At 39.6% G+C, this 17,961-nt stretch overlaps 1 protein-coding gene across 3 annotated transcripts in view; it reads right to left on the bottom strand.

Annotated features, from left to right (window-relative positions):
* Rim2 (replication in mitochondria 2) overlaps positions 1 to 17,961 on the bottom strand; it is a 26,608-nt gene extending 8,647 nt beyond the window's left edge. For all 3 annotated transcript variants that reach the window (XR_012993834.1, XR_012993833.1, XM_076324763.1), the window contains exons 1-3: positions 17,718 to 17,961; positions 15,943 to 16,128; positions 14,311 to 14,588 (exon numbers count right to left, since the gene is read on the bottom strand). Coding sequence is in view for 1 of the 3 variants with exons in the window: in XM_076324763.1 (XP_076180878.1) it covers positions 14,311 to 14,588; positions 15,943 to 16,128; positions 17,718 to 17,758 (505 nt within the window). In the remaining 2 variants the exon portion in view is untranslated. The remainder of the gene's footprint in view (positions 1 to 14,310; positions 14,589 to 15,942; positions 16,129 to 17,717) is intronic.

Genomic DNA, 17,961 nt, shown 5'->3' with positions numbered 1-17,961 from the left:
ACATTTATTTTCCCTATCACTGACGTTTATATTATTTTATTTAATAATAACGGACCAAAGTATGACGAGTTTAGTAATAAAACCATTTTAATACTGATACTTTGTTTTTACGTGACAGTTTGCGAACATTGTGTATTTCTTTACACTCGATACTTGAAAATAAATATTAGAAGGGGAACGTACTCAACCAGTTGAGTAATAAAACAATTTTAATACTAATACTTCGTTTTTACGTGCCAGTTTGCGAACATTGTGTATTCCTTTACACTCAATGCTCGAAGATAAATATTAGAAGGGGAACGTATCGTTTAAATTATTTCATTTAATAACGGACCAAAGTATGACGAGTTGAGTAATAAAACAATTTTAATAGTAAGTTTGAACTCCGTTCTTACGCAATGATACGTATACATTGCCTATTTGTTTACCCTTAATGCTTGAAAATAAATATCAGAAAGGGAGTATGTGCCATTCAAGCGTAAAAGAATCCAACTGATATAAGTAGAAAGTATGGGAATTGTCGAATTGTGATAAAGTCGATAATTTTACTATTCCTCTTGTGTCTGTTGCAAAAACTGAATCGCGAATGCGTAGAAATCGTTTCCATTTGAACGACAGAAATAGGGACATTGGACCTAGGTACGTTCTCGATCGATTGTATTCGACGTATGAACAAATTTTCACGAATTAAAGAGACCTCGAGAGCAATTTCACGTTTCAATTTAAGACGATTTCTAGGTTGATAGACTCGAAATAATTAAACGAAGTTGCGCGATAAACTACAAATGGCGGACACATCTAGCCTGGCGTTTAATTCGCGCGATCTCTGGCCCTTGTCGACGACTCGATTCCTTCGCGCGCGATAATTCAATGGCGATCGAATGGTATTGGGTTTGTTCAGATTTCAAGTTACGAAACTTTGTCGCAACAACACTCACGAAGAGTCTTCGAAACAACGGGAATTGAAAACCAGCTGGCAGAAATTCACCGATCGAACCACCGATTCCGCCAAACATGCCAACATCTAAATTTACCCGGTTTGCAATCGCGAGAAGGGAGGGAGGGTGGTAGTTGACAACGGTCCGATGAAGCTGGCGCTTCGATTTTCAAAATCGCCGATCGACCACGACGTAGGAAACAAACGACGTAAGAAACTCGCGGGCTTCTAACCTTTGCGAATAAGGGTCAAGGTCTGTGAAGCCGTATCAAAGATGCCGCGAATCGGAAAAGGGGACAAACTGCCGGCTGTGACACTGTACGAAGCTTTCCCCGAGGAAAAACGAAATATCTCGGACCTGGTCGCGAACAAAAAGGCGATCATTTTCGGTGTTCTCGGTGCCTACGTGCCCGGTTGCTCCAAGGTTCACTTGAACGGATTCATCGAAAAGTACACAAGTTTTGTGAGATAACCACCGTTACCCGTGGAATTGTTACGACATCATTTTTTAACGTGTTCACCGCTTTATTGAACCGATTAGGTGGGTCGATCTGCAATTCCTAGGTTTTCAGGAAATAATCTGCGTGGCCGTGAACGATCCCTACGTTTTATCCGCTTGGGGGAACGCCAAAGGCGCGACCGGCAAGGTAAATCCGCAAAGGGGAGACGATACAGTTTCGCTCGAATGTCGAGAAAGTCTAATTTCTGTCGCGTTGAGAAATCCCGGCTTTCGCGTGACAAAATCGGGATTCACTCGAAAGCGGGGTAGGTAGGGATCTTTTTGCTCAGCGATTCGGCGCGGGGTTTCAAGGGGAAGAGTAAATGGGATACGTGGAGACCACACGGGTTTACGTAACGATTTTAATTCTAGAAAAAGAAAGAAAAAAAAAGAAAAAAAGACGGAGAGTAGCGTGTCCCGACAATAGGAACATTTTCAAAACACGCTTCTTTTCTAGATAGTGAAATATTTTGAAAACGTTACTTATCGTCGGCTGTGTCTTTGAGATCGATGTTTAAGAATCGTTGATTCAGAGAGAATGCTGCTAAGAAAGAAAGAAGCAGGAGAAAGTGCAATGTCAATGTTCTAAATATCAGTAAATATAAAATTCGAACGCGTGGTCTTTATTTATAACGAAATATTTCTAAATATGTACAGACGAGGAATCTTTTTAGAAGAGTTAACAAGCGAATTGATGAAAATTCGATAAACCGATGACGGAAAGTTTGTACTTTACCGTACGTACATTGCAAAATTGTGTGAAAATGCTATGGAAAAGATTGGAGGGAAAGTGTTAAAAATAAAACTCGCGAAAGGTAAAAAATCATGTAGAAAATGTTGCTGTAAACGTAAAACGAAGCAACGGATGAGAGGATAAAGTATAATTTGTCGAACGCGAAGAAATTCTGAATTAATTGCGAAAAACGAGAATGTAAGAATGTATTCGTGATAAATGTGTTGCGCAAGACGTGTAAAGTTCCGATTAGATTAAAAAACACGTTACAACGGAGGCACAATTTTCTACGATATCGTTTTGTAGAATTTATTCTATATAATTACAAGGACGGTAATGCTCGTTTACATTTAAGTAAATCGGAGATTGGCGTTGAAATGATCGCGAAGCGGGTAGCATTTTTGTTCTAGGAATTGTCTCAAGCTCGAGCTCTCGAGTCTTAAGTTTCAAGGATCTTGACAAGAAAACAGAATAAACAAAGCGGAAGTAAGTGAGGAAGAAATAGTGCACGAAGTAGAGATAGTCGTCTTCGAGCAATTCAAAGTAGCGCCGCATTCATTCGATACGATAAATCGTACAATTAAAAGAATAACAATTTTTCATTTTTTTACTTTATCCTCGTAATAATGGTAACGATGGATCGGTGAGGTCCTCCCGATCAAAATGAGTTCAAACACGACGTAAATCGGGTATATTTTATTCATAATTAATTTAAATATCCTAGATAACGAAAATAATAAAACAGTGGTAAAATGTCTCCGATTCATAGCGTGTTTGGACTCGTTTTGAACGGAAGAACCTCGCCTATCTGTCGATAACATTATTGTAAAGATAAAGTGAAACATGTAAAAAATTAAACTTCTGTAATCGAATGATTCATCGCAATACTTGTGGCGTTACTTTGAAGTGCTCCAGCTCGATTATCACTGCTTGGTACGCTATTTCTCTCTCGCTCGCTCTTGCTGTATCTAATAATTCGTTTGTTCACAGAATCGAGTTACGCTCAACTGGAGACATTGAATAATGGGAAAGAATGATAGAGATGGGTCATTAAAACTTAATCGAGACAACTCTATTGAAACTTAAGCGGGCATTACCGTATTAAGACCTCCATTGTTCAATAGCCCATTGAATATCCGAACAAACGGCAGAATGGGGATAAAATATTTGTCGATCTTCGTTCTGTCTACGAAACCTCGTTAAAATCGTCTACGAAGCCTCGTTATGTGGTCTCCTAGTTAGAGCGTGAGAGATAAAACAGCAGTAAACGAATATCGTATTACACGCACTCGGATGTTAAAACATCAAACCGATTGCAAATATTTTTTTATACTTGTTATTGTATCTACAAAATTATTATGAATCGATGAAAATCAGTCCAAACACATACTTATCGAAGAATGCATATATTCATGGAAGACACACACACAGATTAATGTTTGGAACATTTTTGTTTTTATTTTTCGATCCCTGATCAAGCTAATTGACATTCTACATTAATATTTATCTGTTAATATTGTTTTTAAAAAACATTTAAATAATACGAGGATATTCATAAGTGGTATCGTGGAACACAATCGCAATATGTTCGTTGTTTACTTTTCAATTTATTAATATATTTTTAGATACTGAAGCGGACCTACTCGAAAGACCTAAATATTGATTGAAAAATAATCGAAATAATTCTCTTATTAATAAATTCAAAAACATTCGTATCTTTAAACGAGCAAAATCGTTCAAAGACCCAGTTACTTTATAATCAGAAGTAACGCCCAATTAAACTTAATTCGAGTACGATCGTGTTGGGACTTATTTTCTTTTTTTTTTTTAGGTACAAGCATTTAATGAAAAATATACAAATTTTAATATTCATTAAAGAACGAAAGTCGATCCGGCGCGCCATTTGCGCAACCGCTAACCGCCCGCACAGAGGATACGTAAATAGTGATTGGGACGATTCCATTTCTTGAATCAGGAATAAAAATTGTCACTCGAAAGTGGGATGCATTTACATGATCGCCCAGCGATGGTATCGTCGACTTTATCGCTTTCAATAATCTCGAAAAAGCTCCACAAAATGGTTCTCAGGTTCTTTTTCGAGTGTTCGCGAAGAAATATACTAGCTCGTTCAATAAGTTTTGCAAAAAGTAAATGTAACTTTTGCAAAAACAAAGTACACTTCTGCACGATGCGACAAGTCGACGAATGGACGCTAAAGATGATCGAACCACGCTACGAATTTGTAACTTTTCATTTTTAAAACTACCTCCATGACTGTACACTCGACTCTCTCCTTCTCTCTCTTTCTCTCGTACACAGACACGCACATCTTAACCCTTTGCATTCGAGGTTTCTTTACTACCAGAAACCGACGCCTCGAGAAGATCCTTTAAGTCGTAAAATTGATCCGAAATGGAAGATTTTTATACATTTCGTATACACGGGTTTGCACTCTACGAGAACGTAATATTTCAATTCCAATTTGAATTTCAAACCGCGAAGTTTTCCCGGGTCGAAAATAGCGCCTGAATTAAACGACGATCGAGGATCTCGTTTCGAGTCCAAAGGGTTAACATTAATTCGAACCGTTGTGTGTACCGGAAAGGATCTATCGTTCTAAATATAGATCGTCTTTTATTGAAAACTGTTGCTCCCGCAACGAGAGACAAGGAGGAAAGGTTGTTTCCCTCTTTGAGCGGCCGCGAGAAGGTCGATTCCTTTCTAATGCTGCTAAGAAGGTTACAGTTTAGGAAAACTGTTGCACAGAATGCACTTGTACGGACATTTCAGAAAACTTTAGAATAGGTGATTTCATTTCCTTAAAATGTTCCAAGAGAACCTCGAAACTTAGGTGAGAATGCTGGCAGACCCCGCAGGATCGTACACGAAGGCGATCGGAATGGACATCGATATTCCAGAATTAGGAGGAACCAGGAGTCGGAGGTATTCCATGGCAACTGTGAATGGCGTCGTTAAGGAACTATTCGTGGATTCACCCACTATAGAGCTCGCGTGTTTGCAAGCGGAAAGAATTCCAACCTAATGTACCTGATTCATACTTCGTCCTGAAAATAAACGCTTCGTATATCGTCCCGGTTGTTTTCCTCTCGAACAGGAAAAAAAACTAGTAATAATTGCCTCGAAACGATTATCCAGTAGCTTGAAAAGTTCTTGCGGTTTATTTAAAAAAAAAAAAAATAAAGTAAACGTACGTTCTTTCATTAATTGTCACGTTCGTATTTCTACAAATTTATCGACTTCGAATCGAAGCATACTTGTAAAGTGCATTATCGATTACTTCGAGAGTTTGGAATGCTTTGTAATTCAAACGATTTTGCAGTCGTGTGAATAAACGATGCTCGGAGGATGTGGGTTACGTGAAAGAATCTTATCGTTGACAAACGAGGAACGAGAAAACAATGTATTTCTTTCCGAATTCCTCTCGAATTGTTATTTGACGACGTACGGACATTTTATCTGTCAACTTATCTTTGACAATTATCAATTTCGGTCGTCCAATGCGTAGTACCGGATCGAGTACAAATTTTTTCGTTTGCGTTTCACACGTCTCAACATTGATGACACTTTGAACGAACACTTAGCTGGCTAATGTTTCTTACAGTTTCTGTGGCTGCAAAGCCTCTCTTAGACTCGTGTAGCATTAAGTAACACAAACGTGTGTATGTACGTGTATTGAACGTTTCTTTTAATACGTTCGTTGTTTGAAAATATACAACAAAATCGTCTCACAATACCAGAACAAAATTAGATCGATAAACACGACGTTGTTAATTTTGTTCGTAAGTACGAGTCATCGAAAACGCAAAAGCATTCCGCGTTCAATCTGATGGATACGATCTCGTCGTTGTCCGTTAAGCGATTAAATAATCCGATGATAGATAACCGTCATCGTTGTATTATAAACAAATCGATCCGTAGATATTGAACAATAATGGTAATCGTTCGTAACGAAATCGCTGAATCGGCGACTGTTTACCAGTCGTTTGAAGTTTGCAAACAGGTATTCTGTCCTATTGACCTACTTCGTGGGAGACTGTGGCGGCCAACGCACTGTTTACCGTTGTACGCCGCTGCAACGCATCCGGATTACGCAAGCGTTTTGAATTCGTTCGTCGAATCGTGAAACGCGTCCAAAAACCGAAAACAACGTGGCCCCGGTATACTGTAAACACAGAGGTGATGCTTTCGAGTATTCTCGGGCCACTCGTACACTGGATTATAGAGGCACGGACGTATTAAGTTATAGTTGGTGGAATAAATATAACGTTATACTCTTAAGCCAAGTTCGAGTGGTCCGATAAGCGATACGCTTGTCGTGTACAAATCGTCGAATGGTTTTTTTTTACGTAAGAAAACGGTCTGTTGGTTACAGACTAAGGGCCCCAGCCCTTAACAACACGTGCACAATTAGTGCTCGTAAACTATTTGCTCGATTAGGAAGAAAATATTCTACCTTCCTTTTCCGGACGACGCGCGTTATTATCCCCGAGATATACCTGTGTTCTGTGGATTTAGGATAAAATACAAAACTGAAATAAGAATAAGGGAAACCAAAATTGAGTGTAACGTGAATCAAAGGTAAGAGTAAATAAAACCGAAATTAAAAATAAAGTGAGCCAAAAATAAGACTAAAGGAAATCAAAAATAAAAGTAAAGAAAATCAAAATTAGGTATAAAGTAGACCAAAACTAGATAATGGAAATTAAAATAGAGAAGAACATGGTGCTCGAGTAAGAATTGAAAATATTCACACACGATCAATATTGTACAGTATCAAATATCAGCTAATAATTTTCGACAATTTAAAGACGAAATTGTGGATCAATGCAATATATTTTAATAATCGAAAAGTGTTCGACATTGTTAACGACTTGCAAATATATAGAGACGTGCGTAGATAACATTGCACAATGTCGCCTGTCTACTGCGTACGTTTGTACTACATCGAATATTGTTTTGATAATACTGAGCCGCTGTATGAACCACCGGTTTTCAATATTATTGACACAATATTATTGTTTCGCTAACGTTGATTGTGTGTAGTTATGTAAACGCATTGTATAGAGATATACTAGAATTATATAAATAAATTCAAAATGATAAAAACGATACAATTTGAAATAAATATTTATTTCCTCGCTGGGTGCATAAGACGCTCATGTTCTAAGCTAGTATGCAACGTGTTAAATACGCGAAACCCTACGTGGAGTGTTTAACCGACCCTAAGCTTAAGTTATTTAATTTCAGTCGATTCAAGGTAACCTAGATGTATATATAGTGGGATGTAACCTCAACATCGAATTAAAAAGATGAAAAGACAGGATCGCCTAAAATTGCCTGTTTCAATCGAATCAAGTCGATAAATTATTAATGAAATAACGAAGCTAAAGTCGTTAATAGACTCCGCTTTAAAGGTCAAAGCGAAATATCGCTTCTCCGTTTTCCCGAGTCGCTCGTGAATTCTTCAAACTTTCTCGGGTTCGTTCGAACATGTTTCGAACAGTTCGAATATGTATGTCGAGCAACAGGGAAAAAATTTAATTCGTCAAAGCGTGTTATGGGCATTAGCGAAATATTCAAACTAGACAGAACACATCCAGCCAGCTCTAATGTATTTGCATTCCGTATTAGAATAACGGAACAATTTAGTATAAATATTGGTATACAATAAATTGCAATAAGTAAGTTGAAATATATTTACAGGGTGAGTCAGATAGAAGGTCGCAAGAAAATATTTTTAAAAATATATCGGTGATATAAAAAAAATGTTATTAAAGAAAGTTGAAGTATTTTAAGAGACCCACTGTACGGATTAATTTGTGTTTCAGTACACGAGGGTCACGATGACTTCAAGGTCGCCTATTTTTATTTCAAATTAAGTTCTAATTAAAATGATAGATAATAACTTTCTTCCGTCAGGAAGTACCGTATAACAGAAAATAATACGCAATGACAATTAACGATAACACTGTAATCGAGGAAATAGACTTCGTGAAGGATAATTTACATGCAATTAGAAAGCTGCGACTGTTTACTTATCTGTATCAACCTTGAGTGACCTTTCGTAATTGTGTTAATTGCATCTGCTAATTTTGTAAAATATACAGCTCCGTTTGCAAAAAGTTCGGTGACCTTGAAATTTTCTTGATAGTTTTATCTACAAAAAAGAGCAAATTCAACTAAAAGATGCTCAAATTTTTGAAAAGATTCAATTATCACGCTTCAGACGCCCTTGATACGATCTTACTTTAAAAAATGAATAAAAATTAAGCAGATGTGCTTGCGTGCTTCTTCGCGAGAAGAAAAAAAACAAAGATAAAAAGAGCTTGAACATACAAGGACATAGTGGGGGCATAACTACGTGTGTACGAACTCGACTCGATGCACTGAAATATCGAAATACAGTAAAGTTGGATAACTGCGTGAAACTCGGAATGCAAATTAGGCACTTATCCAAAGTATGTAGGTGTTGATTTTTAGATTTGATACGGCTCGAATCATTCTTCAAAATTTACCTTTATTCGTGCCAATTGTAGAAAAGGACAAGTAAAAGAGAAAGAGGTCCGAGAATTGAGGTAAAAAAAGCAAAACATGAATGAGACATATTAATGCAATGACGAAACTATTTTATTTTTATTTTTTTTTTAATTGATACTTTCACCGTATTTGTGTGGATTTTCTGATTAAAATGAAACCAAACAGATTACAAATGGTATTATATTTACATAATAAGTAATAACTATCTCGTCTCGCTCATTACATAAGTAAATATAATTCAAATTCTATTACGTTTGGCCTCATTGTAATCAGAAAAACTTCGCAGGTACGTTGTAAATTTCAATTTATACATATAAAACACTAATGTTTCATTTATATATATTACTTATATAACACCAATGTTGTTTCACAACATTAAACAGTAGGCCGTTACGTCGTAGTTGTTTCTTGGAGTTATCCAACTTTTACCGTAATAGAGTATTAAAATATGGAGGTCAGCATCCAAAGCAAACTATACTGCGTCGAAGAATCCTGTGTATTCTGATCGATAACGTGGATTGCAGTGTTTCCTTTGCTGTCTCGGGTAAGATAGGTCGAACAGAAAGAGTCAATATTTGTCTCCTTCATTCGCGGGGGGACAGCTCAAGAATTTTCTACGTTTCGCATATACGCTAACTGGTGCTTCGTTCACACGCAAAAGAATGCTAAGAATGGAAATTATTCCTGTTGCACGGACATTGTGGAACAAAATGTGAAAAACCCGGTATTAAATCAACCGGAAACGCGTTGATTGAAACTTATTATACGAGAACGTAGCTACTATCCCTTTCAATTTCATTCATTCGCGTAAACATTGCGATACGATAAAACGTAATAAACGCAGAGAACTCTTGGCCGTAAAAGCCAATCTGAGATACACTTGCAGAGGCACGCGGGGGGGCAGTATATATACATATATATATATATATATATATACCTATTGTGGATACTGTTTACATTGCGTATCTTGAAGCGGTAAATACGCAGTAAAAAAAATGGAAGGTAAGGACACACACACGGTGTGCAGTACTGCGCAGCAGAAATTTCTCTCTCTTCCCCTCTCACCCCTTCCCACTCTTATTCATATGCGTTCGAAGAATTCGAGAGCGCGATAAAAAGATCGAAGCGGGGTCTGCGAACGGTCACGATAAGATAAATTTCCGAGTTACGGAAGTTTAGGTGGTATATATTGTCGCATAAGCTTGCCGCCGATGACTTGAGTAATCTCGTGTTTTGATTCGTAACGCCGCTACAAAAATAAACAGGCTCGTGTTTACGAAGAATCACATTGCACTCACTACCGGCGACGCGATGCGGCGTCATAAGTTGCTACGAGAGGGGTCTAATTGTAAACGCCGCCACAGCGAAACGAGCCCGTATTTTCGGCGATGAGAACACTGCGCTTTGTAGCTAACGACCCGATTGGCTCGTTTATATTCCACTTGGAGCGGCAACGAATGCGATTCCGATTTCATGGATATCGTTGACCTTGAACGCGTCAGGTTGTTTACGCTTTTTCCTTTATCCGATGGACATTTCCATTCCGAACGATTGGGATGTAATTTAGTAATACAGAGGTGTACCCGGGTGGAACACGTACGAAATATTAAAACACGAACTGAATTCTATGCATTCGAAACATAGACGCGTTGGAATCTTAAAATACCAAAGTGTTACGGAGCACTGTCCTATTTAAGTTTCACGGAACCGCGGTACGTACTCGAAGAGTGGTTACACAGAGGCGATTAAAATTCGAAAAAGTATCCGGGATTACCGTCGACTATTTATCATTGATATAAAATCATGTACGACACGTTTGTCAACTACTATTCTTTGGACATTACCAATGTCGTATTATTTGCAATTTAAGTGCATCAAACACGGCATGATCTGCAATTCAAATCGCGTTGGAATCATACGATTCTCGTGGTTACACTCGTAGGCTGCGAACTATATTTTCGTCGACACGTGAGAAAAACCAACTAAGTTGAGCGAGTGCGACATCTTTCTCTCGGTGTCGTTACATAACTACGCGCACATCCCGCGGGCACATCGTCAATGACCGTTTACACGCATTTAGGAATCGAGTGTGTTCACCGATACCGATGTATCGACTGCCTTCCACTCGCTGGAAAATGCGAAAAGGGTCGATCATTGAGAAAAATCGAGAGTTATGGGCTATTCGTTCGTCCGGCTGCTTGTAAATAACCATGAGACGGGGCGTTGAATTACACGGTCGTTTGGTTAAAAATAGAAGTGCATAGTGCCCGTAGCAGTGTTTCTCAAATCTTTTCTACAGGATATCACTCTCACGCGACCTATGAAAACTTAAAATGCCCCCTATTCGTTATAAACGGATCAGACCGCAACGGACGATCGTATCTGTTGTTTATTTATACTCGGAGCTTTGTTGAAAATATTTTAATTCGAAACAAAACCCCGATAGAAAATCCGATCGTCTCTGGTAACATTACCGAAGATATTCGTTTTAATTCATACGCGTGAACAGTGAAAGTAAAGTTTACCGAGTCATAGAAACGTATTCAATATCGAGAAGCACGGTAGTGCGAACAAACGAATATGATTTTCCAAATCGTCCCTCGGAAGTGTTAAGTGGAGAATCGTGCGTAATAAACTATTTGAGACTAATAAAGTACGATGTACGTTAAGGTTTCTATTGTTTGTTACGTGTCAGGGTTGTCAGATCATGTACGTCACAACATGCCTGAGAGGCACTGCATCCGTTGGCTGACCCGTGTCTATTGACACAGAATTCAGGAAGATATCGTTAACGATCGTGATTCCTGAAACGGGAAGACGGTTTTCGTTCGACGTTGCTCTCGCAACGCAAGTACAAACGAATACGTAACTGCTCGACAAGCATGTTCCAAGGCCATCGAGCAATTGGATGCAATTGCATACAGACAGATAAGCAAGAAATAAAAACGATAAGCTGGTCATCTGTTTCATCTGTTACATGGTTTGTGTTGTGTTATTGAATAACAAGATAATGCCTACAAAAGAAACAATACAAAGAGGAAACTTTTCTGTTTATTTTCATTGAAGTCTGATTGTAAACGAAGATACAATCCACGGGATAAGGGGCATTGGTGATTCCGATTAACCTTTTCCCGCAAACGACGGTAGCTATGGGTATGCAATTTTCGCGTTTCGCGCGTTACACGTGTAACGTAACAATTTCGTAACCGTTAAAGGATAGTAGCCAAAACATTGTGTACCGAGGAATCGTGATTAGTCGCGTTGTTCGTAAAAATGAAAAATTCTTCTTCTATTCTTTAAATTTCAACGGACTATTAAAAAAAAAAATGTTTTCAAACTTTCGAACGCGTCGTCGCGTATCAAACTTTTCGTATTTTAATCGAACAAAAAATACATCTTCGGTTACACCTTCGATAAATATACAAAACTTACACAAACGGACGCGCGTTTAATTTCGATTTTTATATATACTTTATATTCGCCGATACTGGCAATATTGATTATCTTAAATCCGAAAATGCAAATATAAATAACGAATAAATAAATATTTTTAAATTACCGATAATTTTATTCCAATTTGATAAGCATCTTAAAAAACAAGTTATGTTTTCGTGGAACATCCGTGATCGAATACTCGAAAGTTATCAATAAAAAAAAAATATATATATATATACACTCAAAATTTTGGAGTAATTGTGAAAAAAATTGTACGGATAATTGAAACATTTACATTCTCTGATACTTCGGGAAGGTTCTATGTTTTGGAACAACATTGTGCACAAAATTATTATTTACGCGACGCGCGAGTAACGAGACTTCTATTTCAATTTGAGCGGTCTACGTGATCTCGCGGAACTAAAAAAAGAAAATAAGGTCGAAAGCGTATCGGTGTTAACGGTAAGACACCAAATGAAAAATCAGCTGCTGGTTGGCTACGTGACCGGGCGCACGTTTTCAGAGACGGTGCAAGGACGACCCTCAAAAAGGGAGCCAATAATCGGTCAGGTCAGTGAAACCAGACCACGCGACCTTTTTCACGCCTGAAAAGCTGTCGGCCACCACCGTTGAACGAGCCTTTTCATTACTTCTTAAACAGCATTCTGTGGTATATTTCGTACACGGGCCCGAAATCAGATTAGCACTTGAGAAGAGTTGGTCCAAACAGAGACCTCCCTTCGCGACGTTTAGACGGAATAGAATTTTAATTCGACACAGAACCATACCCAGCGAATATATCTTCGACGTTTCTATCGTTAGTAAAGTGTCTCACTATCGCGGCACCCCCGCAGAGAGCTCTCTTTGCAACGATCTTGTCCCGAGGAGTTGAAGTTCAGCTTTCCCTGGATAAGATATCTTTCAATTAATAGAAGCGAAACGAAACACGAGAACCGCGTAGACCGAACAAAAATGTCGTTGCGCAATCTCCTACGTGAATAAAATTCAACTTTTTCTCGACTAGTTACCGCATCGTGGAAAAATAGATTGCGCTCGAAACTTGAAACGTACTCATAGGCTGCTACTACCTCGACTTGAAATGTACTCGATGATATCGTCGAATATCTCTTATCAGGAAACGAACTCGTGGAGGTGCGCAGAAGGATAAAACGTGCATACACCGTGCTTTCTTTCGCGGTTGAAGCACACGTATCGGAATTGAAATTCCGAAACACCGAAAATATCGATCGTATCCTCCGTGCCTTTGATACATACCTACTCCGAAACCAAAGGTCTACGTTTAATCAATCCTGCATTTAATCGATCGTTTAATTTCCTGTAACATTCCTGTGTAGAAACACAGGAGGATCGATCCACACAGAGATTTACACGACGGATCTACTCTTTTTATAAAATATTCCCATCGGACGATATTTCGCTGGAGTACCACGATCTGTTTCACGTGGTCGAGGATCCGTTTCGAATTTGAAACTTCCAGCAGAAAGTCGGCGACGTTTCCCCCGGAAGTCCTCCGGTATCCTAAGCCGCCCACTTTCACCGTCGCGAGGAATCGGAAGAAAGCGCGCGAATCGCGTTACATTGAGTTTATCGGTGCACAGAGGGAGCTGGGGTGGGGGAAGGGACGCGCATCTCTGCGTCGTCATAATCGCGAACCAGTTATTTGTGGTAAAATGACGACGAGTCCATTCAGGAGATAAGAGGGAATGACGCGTGAGTTGACCCCACTGAGCTTTCTATCTAAAGCCTCCGCGAGATTGCTCGACGAAGAAAAACGCGATAACGGCGGGGTAGAGATTGCAGCACATTGTGCGAACGGGCAATGGCTCGACTAGGTACGATCTGCATGCGATCTATTTCTGTGCCGAACGATCCGACCACCTTCTAACGCGGCGTGTTCGATTCGACGACGCGAGTTCACCGATCTTAAATCTTCCGTTGCACTTTCTTCGTAATTTTCGATTTCCAGCGAACTGGAAACGTGTCACCGGATACGTGTATCACGGACTCGCGGACCAGCGAACACCGCTAGTTCCATTAAAAAACAAAAAACAAAAACGTACAGTTCGATCGGTACGTCTGAAAGGATCGGCATTAGTCGTTTCGTTGTGATCGTCAGGCTCGACTTACCAGCGCAGAATGCGGAGCAGACGTGTACGATCGGCGTGTCCGGGGATAAGATCGCGTTGAAGGCGATCTTGCTCTTTGAGTAGGCGCAAAAGTATATTGCTCTCGACGGGGCGACCCCCACGAGATTCGGGCCAAGCCCTTTGAACAGAGCCCGTGTCCCTTCGTTTTCGACGATATATCTTATGCATTGATAGATACCTGGCGACGAGTGGGCATGCGGGGCGCCTCCACCCGGAGGTGTCGACACACCGAAGTGCGAGAGAGCAACCAGGTTGTGCCTGAAACAAACAAAACGAGTTGATTATTCGACGGGCCAGAACCAACACTTCGATCCTACGCGTTGTATTTTGTACAATTTTCATCGGCATGGAGATCGTGTTACGAACGAGCTGTAGAAAACCTTTCGATAATTCCAATGCGATCGATTCGAAAATATCAGCAGGGGAGTATCAACAGAGATCTTATGGTTTCTCGTGAACGAAAGGTCTCGCGACAACAACCTTCACGGTGGATTTCTAGAATCGACGGCCTGCTGCACGATACAACGTCGCTGAAGGTTTATTTCGAGCCAAAGAATCCTGCGAATGCGAGAATTAGTCGAACACGAACGGCCGAGCATTTCAGACACATCCATACATCTGCAGACGGGCCGTAGCATCTTGGTGCGCTTCTTCGGGTCGAATACGGCGGTTCATTGTTTGTCGAGCCACTTAACATTGACGTACGTTGCATCGAAGAGCGTTCACGGAAAGTAACGATTCGAAAAGGGAAATTCTTCGCTGGAAATGAAGACTTTTCCAGTTCATGGATCTATCTCGAAGTATCGGGTTGACCTGTGATTTTTTTTTTTTTTTAACGACGCGTTTGTACACGAACCGAAGCGTAAAATTACGCGGAAAGGTGACAGGGGTTCGAGTGTCCGTGTCAAAGTAAACAATCTTTCAAACGTAACGCGCATTCTCGCCGAGGAGCGAAGAAGCGTGCTGTTGAAAGAACGATAAGAGCGATGTAAACTTAAAAAGGACGCGCCTACCATTTGTGGTAGACTATGGACAATTTTTTTTTTCTATTAAATCAATGGCTAACCGACGATACAACGTTCTCAAGTGTTTGCGACCACCTAGAGACGTTAGACGTTCGAAAGATCTGAGACAATCTCGAGACCTTCCGGTAGATCCATGGGAACAAGTCTATTTCACGGGGCGAGCACATCCCTGATGCAACACACAATTCTGTTAGTTCTTTGGGAAAGATGTTACACCCGCAATTGAATCTCTGCTGCGGTAACTTCTATATATTAAAGATTCAAGTACCACTGAAAAGGTCTCACGGACTTCGTCTTGGTATCATTTCATAGATTCGTAGGGAGCAAACCTAGTTTTATTAAATACGTATAGTTCGGTCGGTTCTTCTGAAAGAATCAGCATTAGTTGTTTTGTACCAATAGAAATATACGGAAATGGATAAAGCACTGCTCAACATTATCAGAGGATCGTTTTTGTTGTCGTGCACAATGGTGCACCCAAGTATCCGAAATTCGGTTCAATTTTCCCGATTATCCTGAAATCCGATTCCCTAATCGCTTCGAGCAATGCACGAAGTTAACCCTCTGTGTTATCGAAACAAAATTACCTAGTATAGCCTCCAGTGCACAATCTTCTCCTCTGTTCCGGTTTCGGGAAGCTCTTGCACGTAACATGACCAGACGTAAACTCCTTGTTGATTGGCGGCGGATAAAAACCGGAAGAGGAGGACTGCAAACGCGTTTTGATCACTTCCAAGGGACAAGTGACTATCGCGCCCGCTGTACCAGCCACTCTGCAAACCGTAAGAAATACAATTAGCGGTAAATTCGAACTTGGAGTTTTTCGTTTCGTTCCATATCTGCGATTTCCGTCTCGGGAGCGGTTTCTCCGATAATTTCTGTTTAATAACAATTACGCAAACCGTAGAATCTATATTTATACAGACTCGGCTGGAACAGAGAGAAGATAGCGAAACAATGATAATTATTATCCGCATGTATGAAAATAAAATTCACCAAACGTAAACGTGTCTGCGATAAGATGCAACACAAACACCACAAGTTGTTCGGATAAAAAATTCCGAATGCCTCGTTTGTAAACACTAAATGAACGCACGGCAATGAACTAAATGCAGTAATATTTATCAGCAAAGCCTAAATGCGCTAGTAAATTGACAATTCGTGTAGCACGCGTAAACAAAACCGGGTACCGTTTTTAGCAATGTTCGCACAAAAGTTTTGGCAACAATACCGACCGGTATGGCGTCAGTGATGTTCGTAAAAAAGCATTATATAAATTCTACCCACGTTTGGCGATCGAGATTCGAACAAATATTCCGACTTCTGACGGAAAAATTTACTACGACGCCGTGGCGCCTGAAAATACGCGAGTTTCTAAATTGGGACGATCAATTACGTACATAGACAACATATATAATGGCCCCGGAAAGTATTCGAACGTTTGCAATCAACAATTTCGTCAAATAATTTGTATGCATGGTGAACCGAAAAATTCAAAATATTGGTACGATTACAGCGTAGTACAACTGTCAGGATTATATTGGTGAACTTAGAACAACTGTAGCAACATGTACGACAATTTTAATTATCGCAAGAATGCTTATACAAGATTAGAATATACATAGTATTGGACCATTCTAATAGTTCATTAGTGTTAAAAGCGGTCCAACTATGCAATAACTGCTGATCGAATACGTTTATGGTGTTGCGTAATTTTCTTCAAATTTTTCCAACGTAGTTCTGATAATTATCTTACCGTGGCCCTATCAGTATTTCAAAAACTGGTGCAACTTTCAAATCACACGTTCTTTACAATTTTTCACCGCGAATGTTTAAATATTTTTGTAACCTAGTCTACATGCACGAAAGAGCACCGGCAAGATGACGTAAAGCAAACCGGCAATGTCAGCAGTATCCATTCCTATGGAATTTTCCCTTAACAGTTTCGTACTTGTTACTAAAATATATTAAATCATACTCGTTGTTAACCTGCGATTTATAAATTCATGCGTACTTTGTTATTTTGAAACAAATAGGAGTTTCTTCGAAAAATTTTAACAATTTAATAATTCTTTATTACCAATATTATTCGTTCGGTTCAACATTATGACCAAGTTACATAATCTGTTCGTACTCTGAACAAAGAGAAATAACTTCGACAAAGTAGGGCTAACCAAGTGAAATATATTTGCGTTGAGACATGAATTCAGTTGTTTCATGCGTGCGTTACGCTGCGCAAAATACGCGTATCTGGCAACGTGTTTTTTCGAGCAGCCGACGTGAATTATTGTCACAATTTTGAAGGTTGATTTTGTTTAGAAAGTAAGATTAAACGTAAAGGTAAGGAAAGAACGAAACCCACCCTCCGGCGACGAGATGTATCGCAGTATCGCGATCCAACATTCTTCGATTTTGCAGAAGATACTCTCACTCCGGAAGCATGTACTTCGCGATAGTGAAAGGAACGAGAAACACTGAATGCTCACACGCACGAATCACACCGAAAACTGTGTTACACGCAGTGGTTTGTCGATGTTGTTCGATTCTCGCCCAGGCGATCGAACGAAAACAACCAGCCGAAACAGAAGAACAACACTTCCACGCTC

Source organism: Ptiloglossa arizonensis, chromosome 12 (genome assembly GCF_051014685.1).
Source record: "Ptiloglossa arizonensis isolate GNS036 chromosome 12, iyPtiAriz1_principal, whole genome shotgun sequence".
NCBI classification, from domain to species: Eukaryota; Metazoa; Arthropoda; class Insecta; order Hymenoptera; family Colletidae; genus Ptiloglossa; species Ptiloglossa arizonensis.
This window is presented reverse-complemented; position numbering and strand designations above follow the sequence as displayed.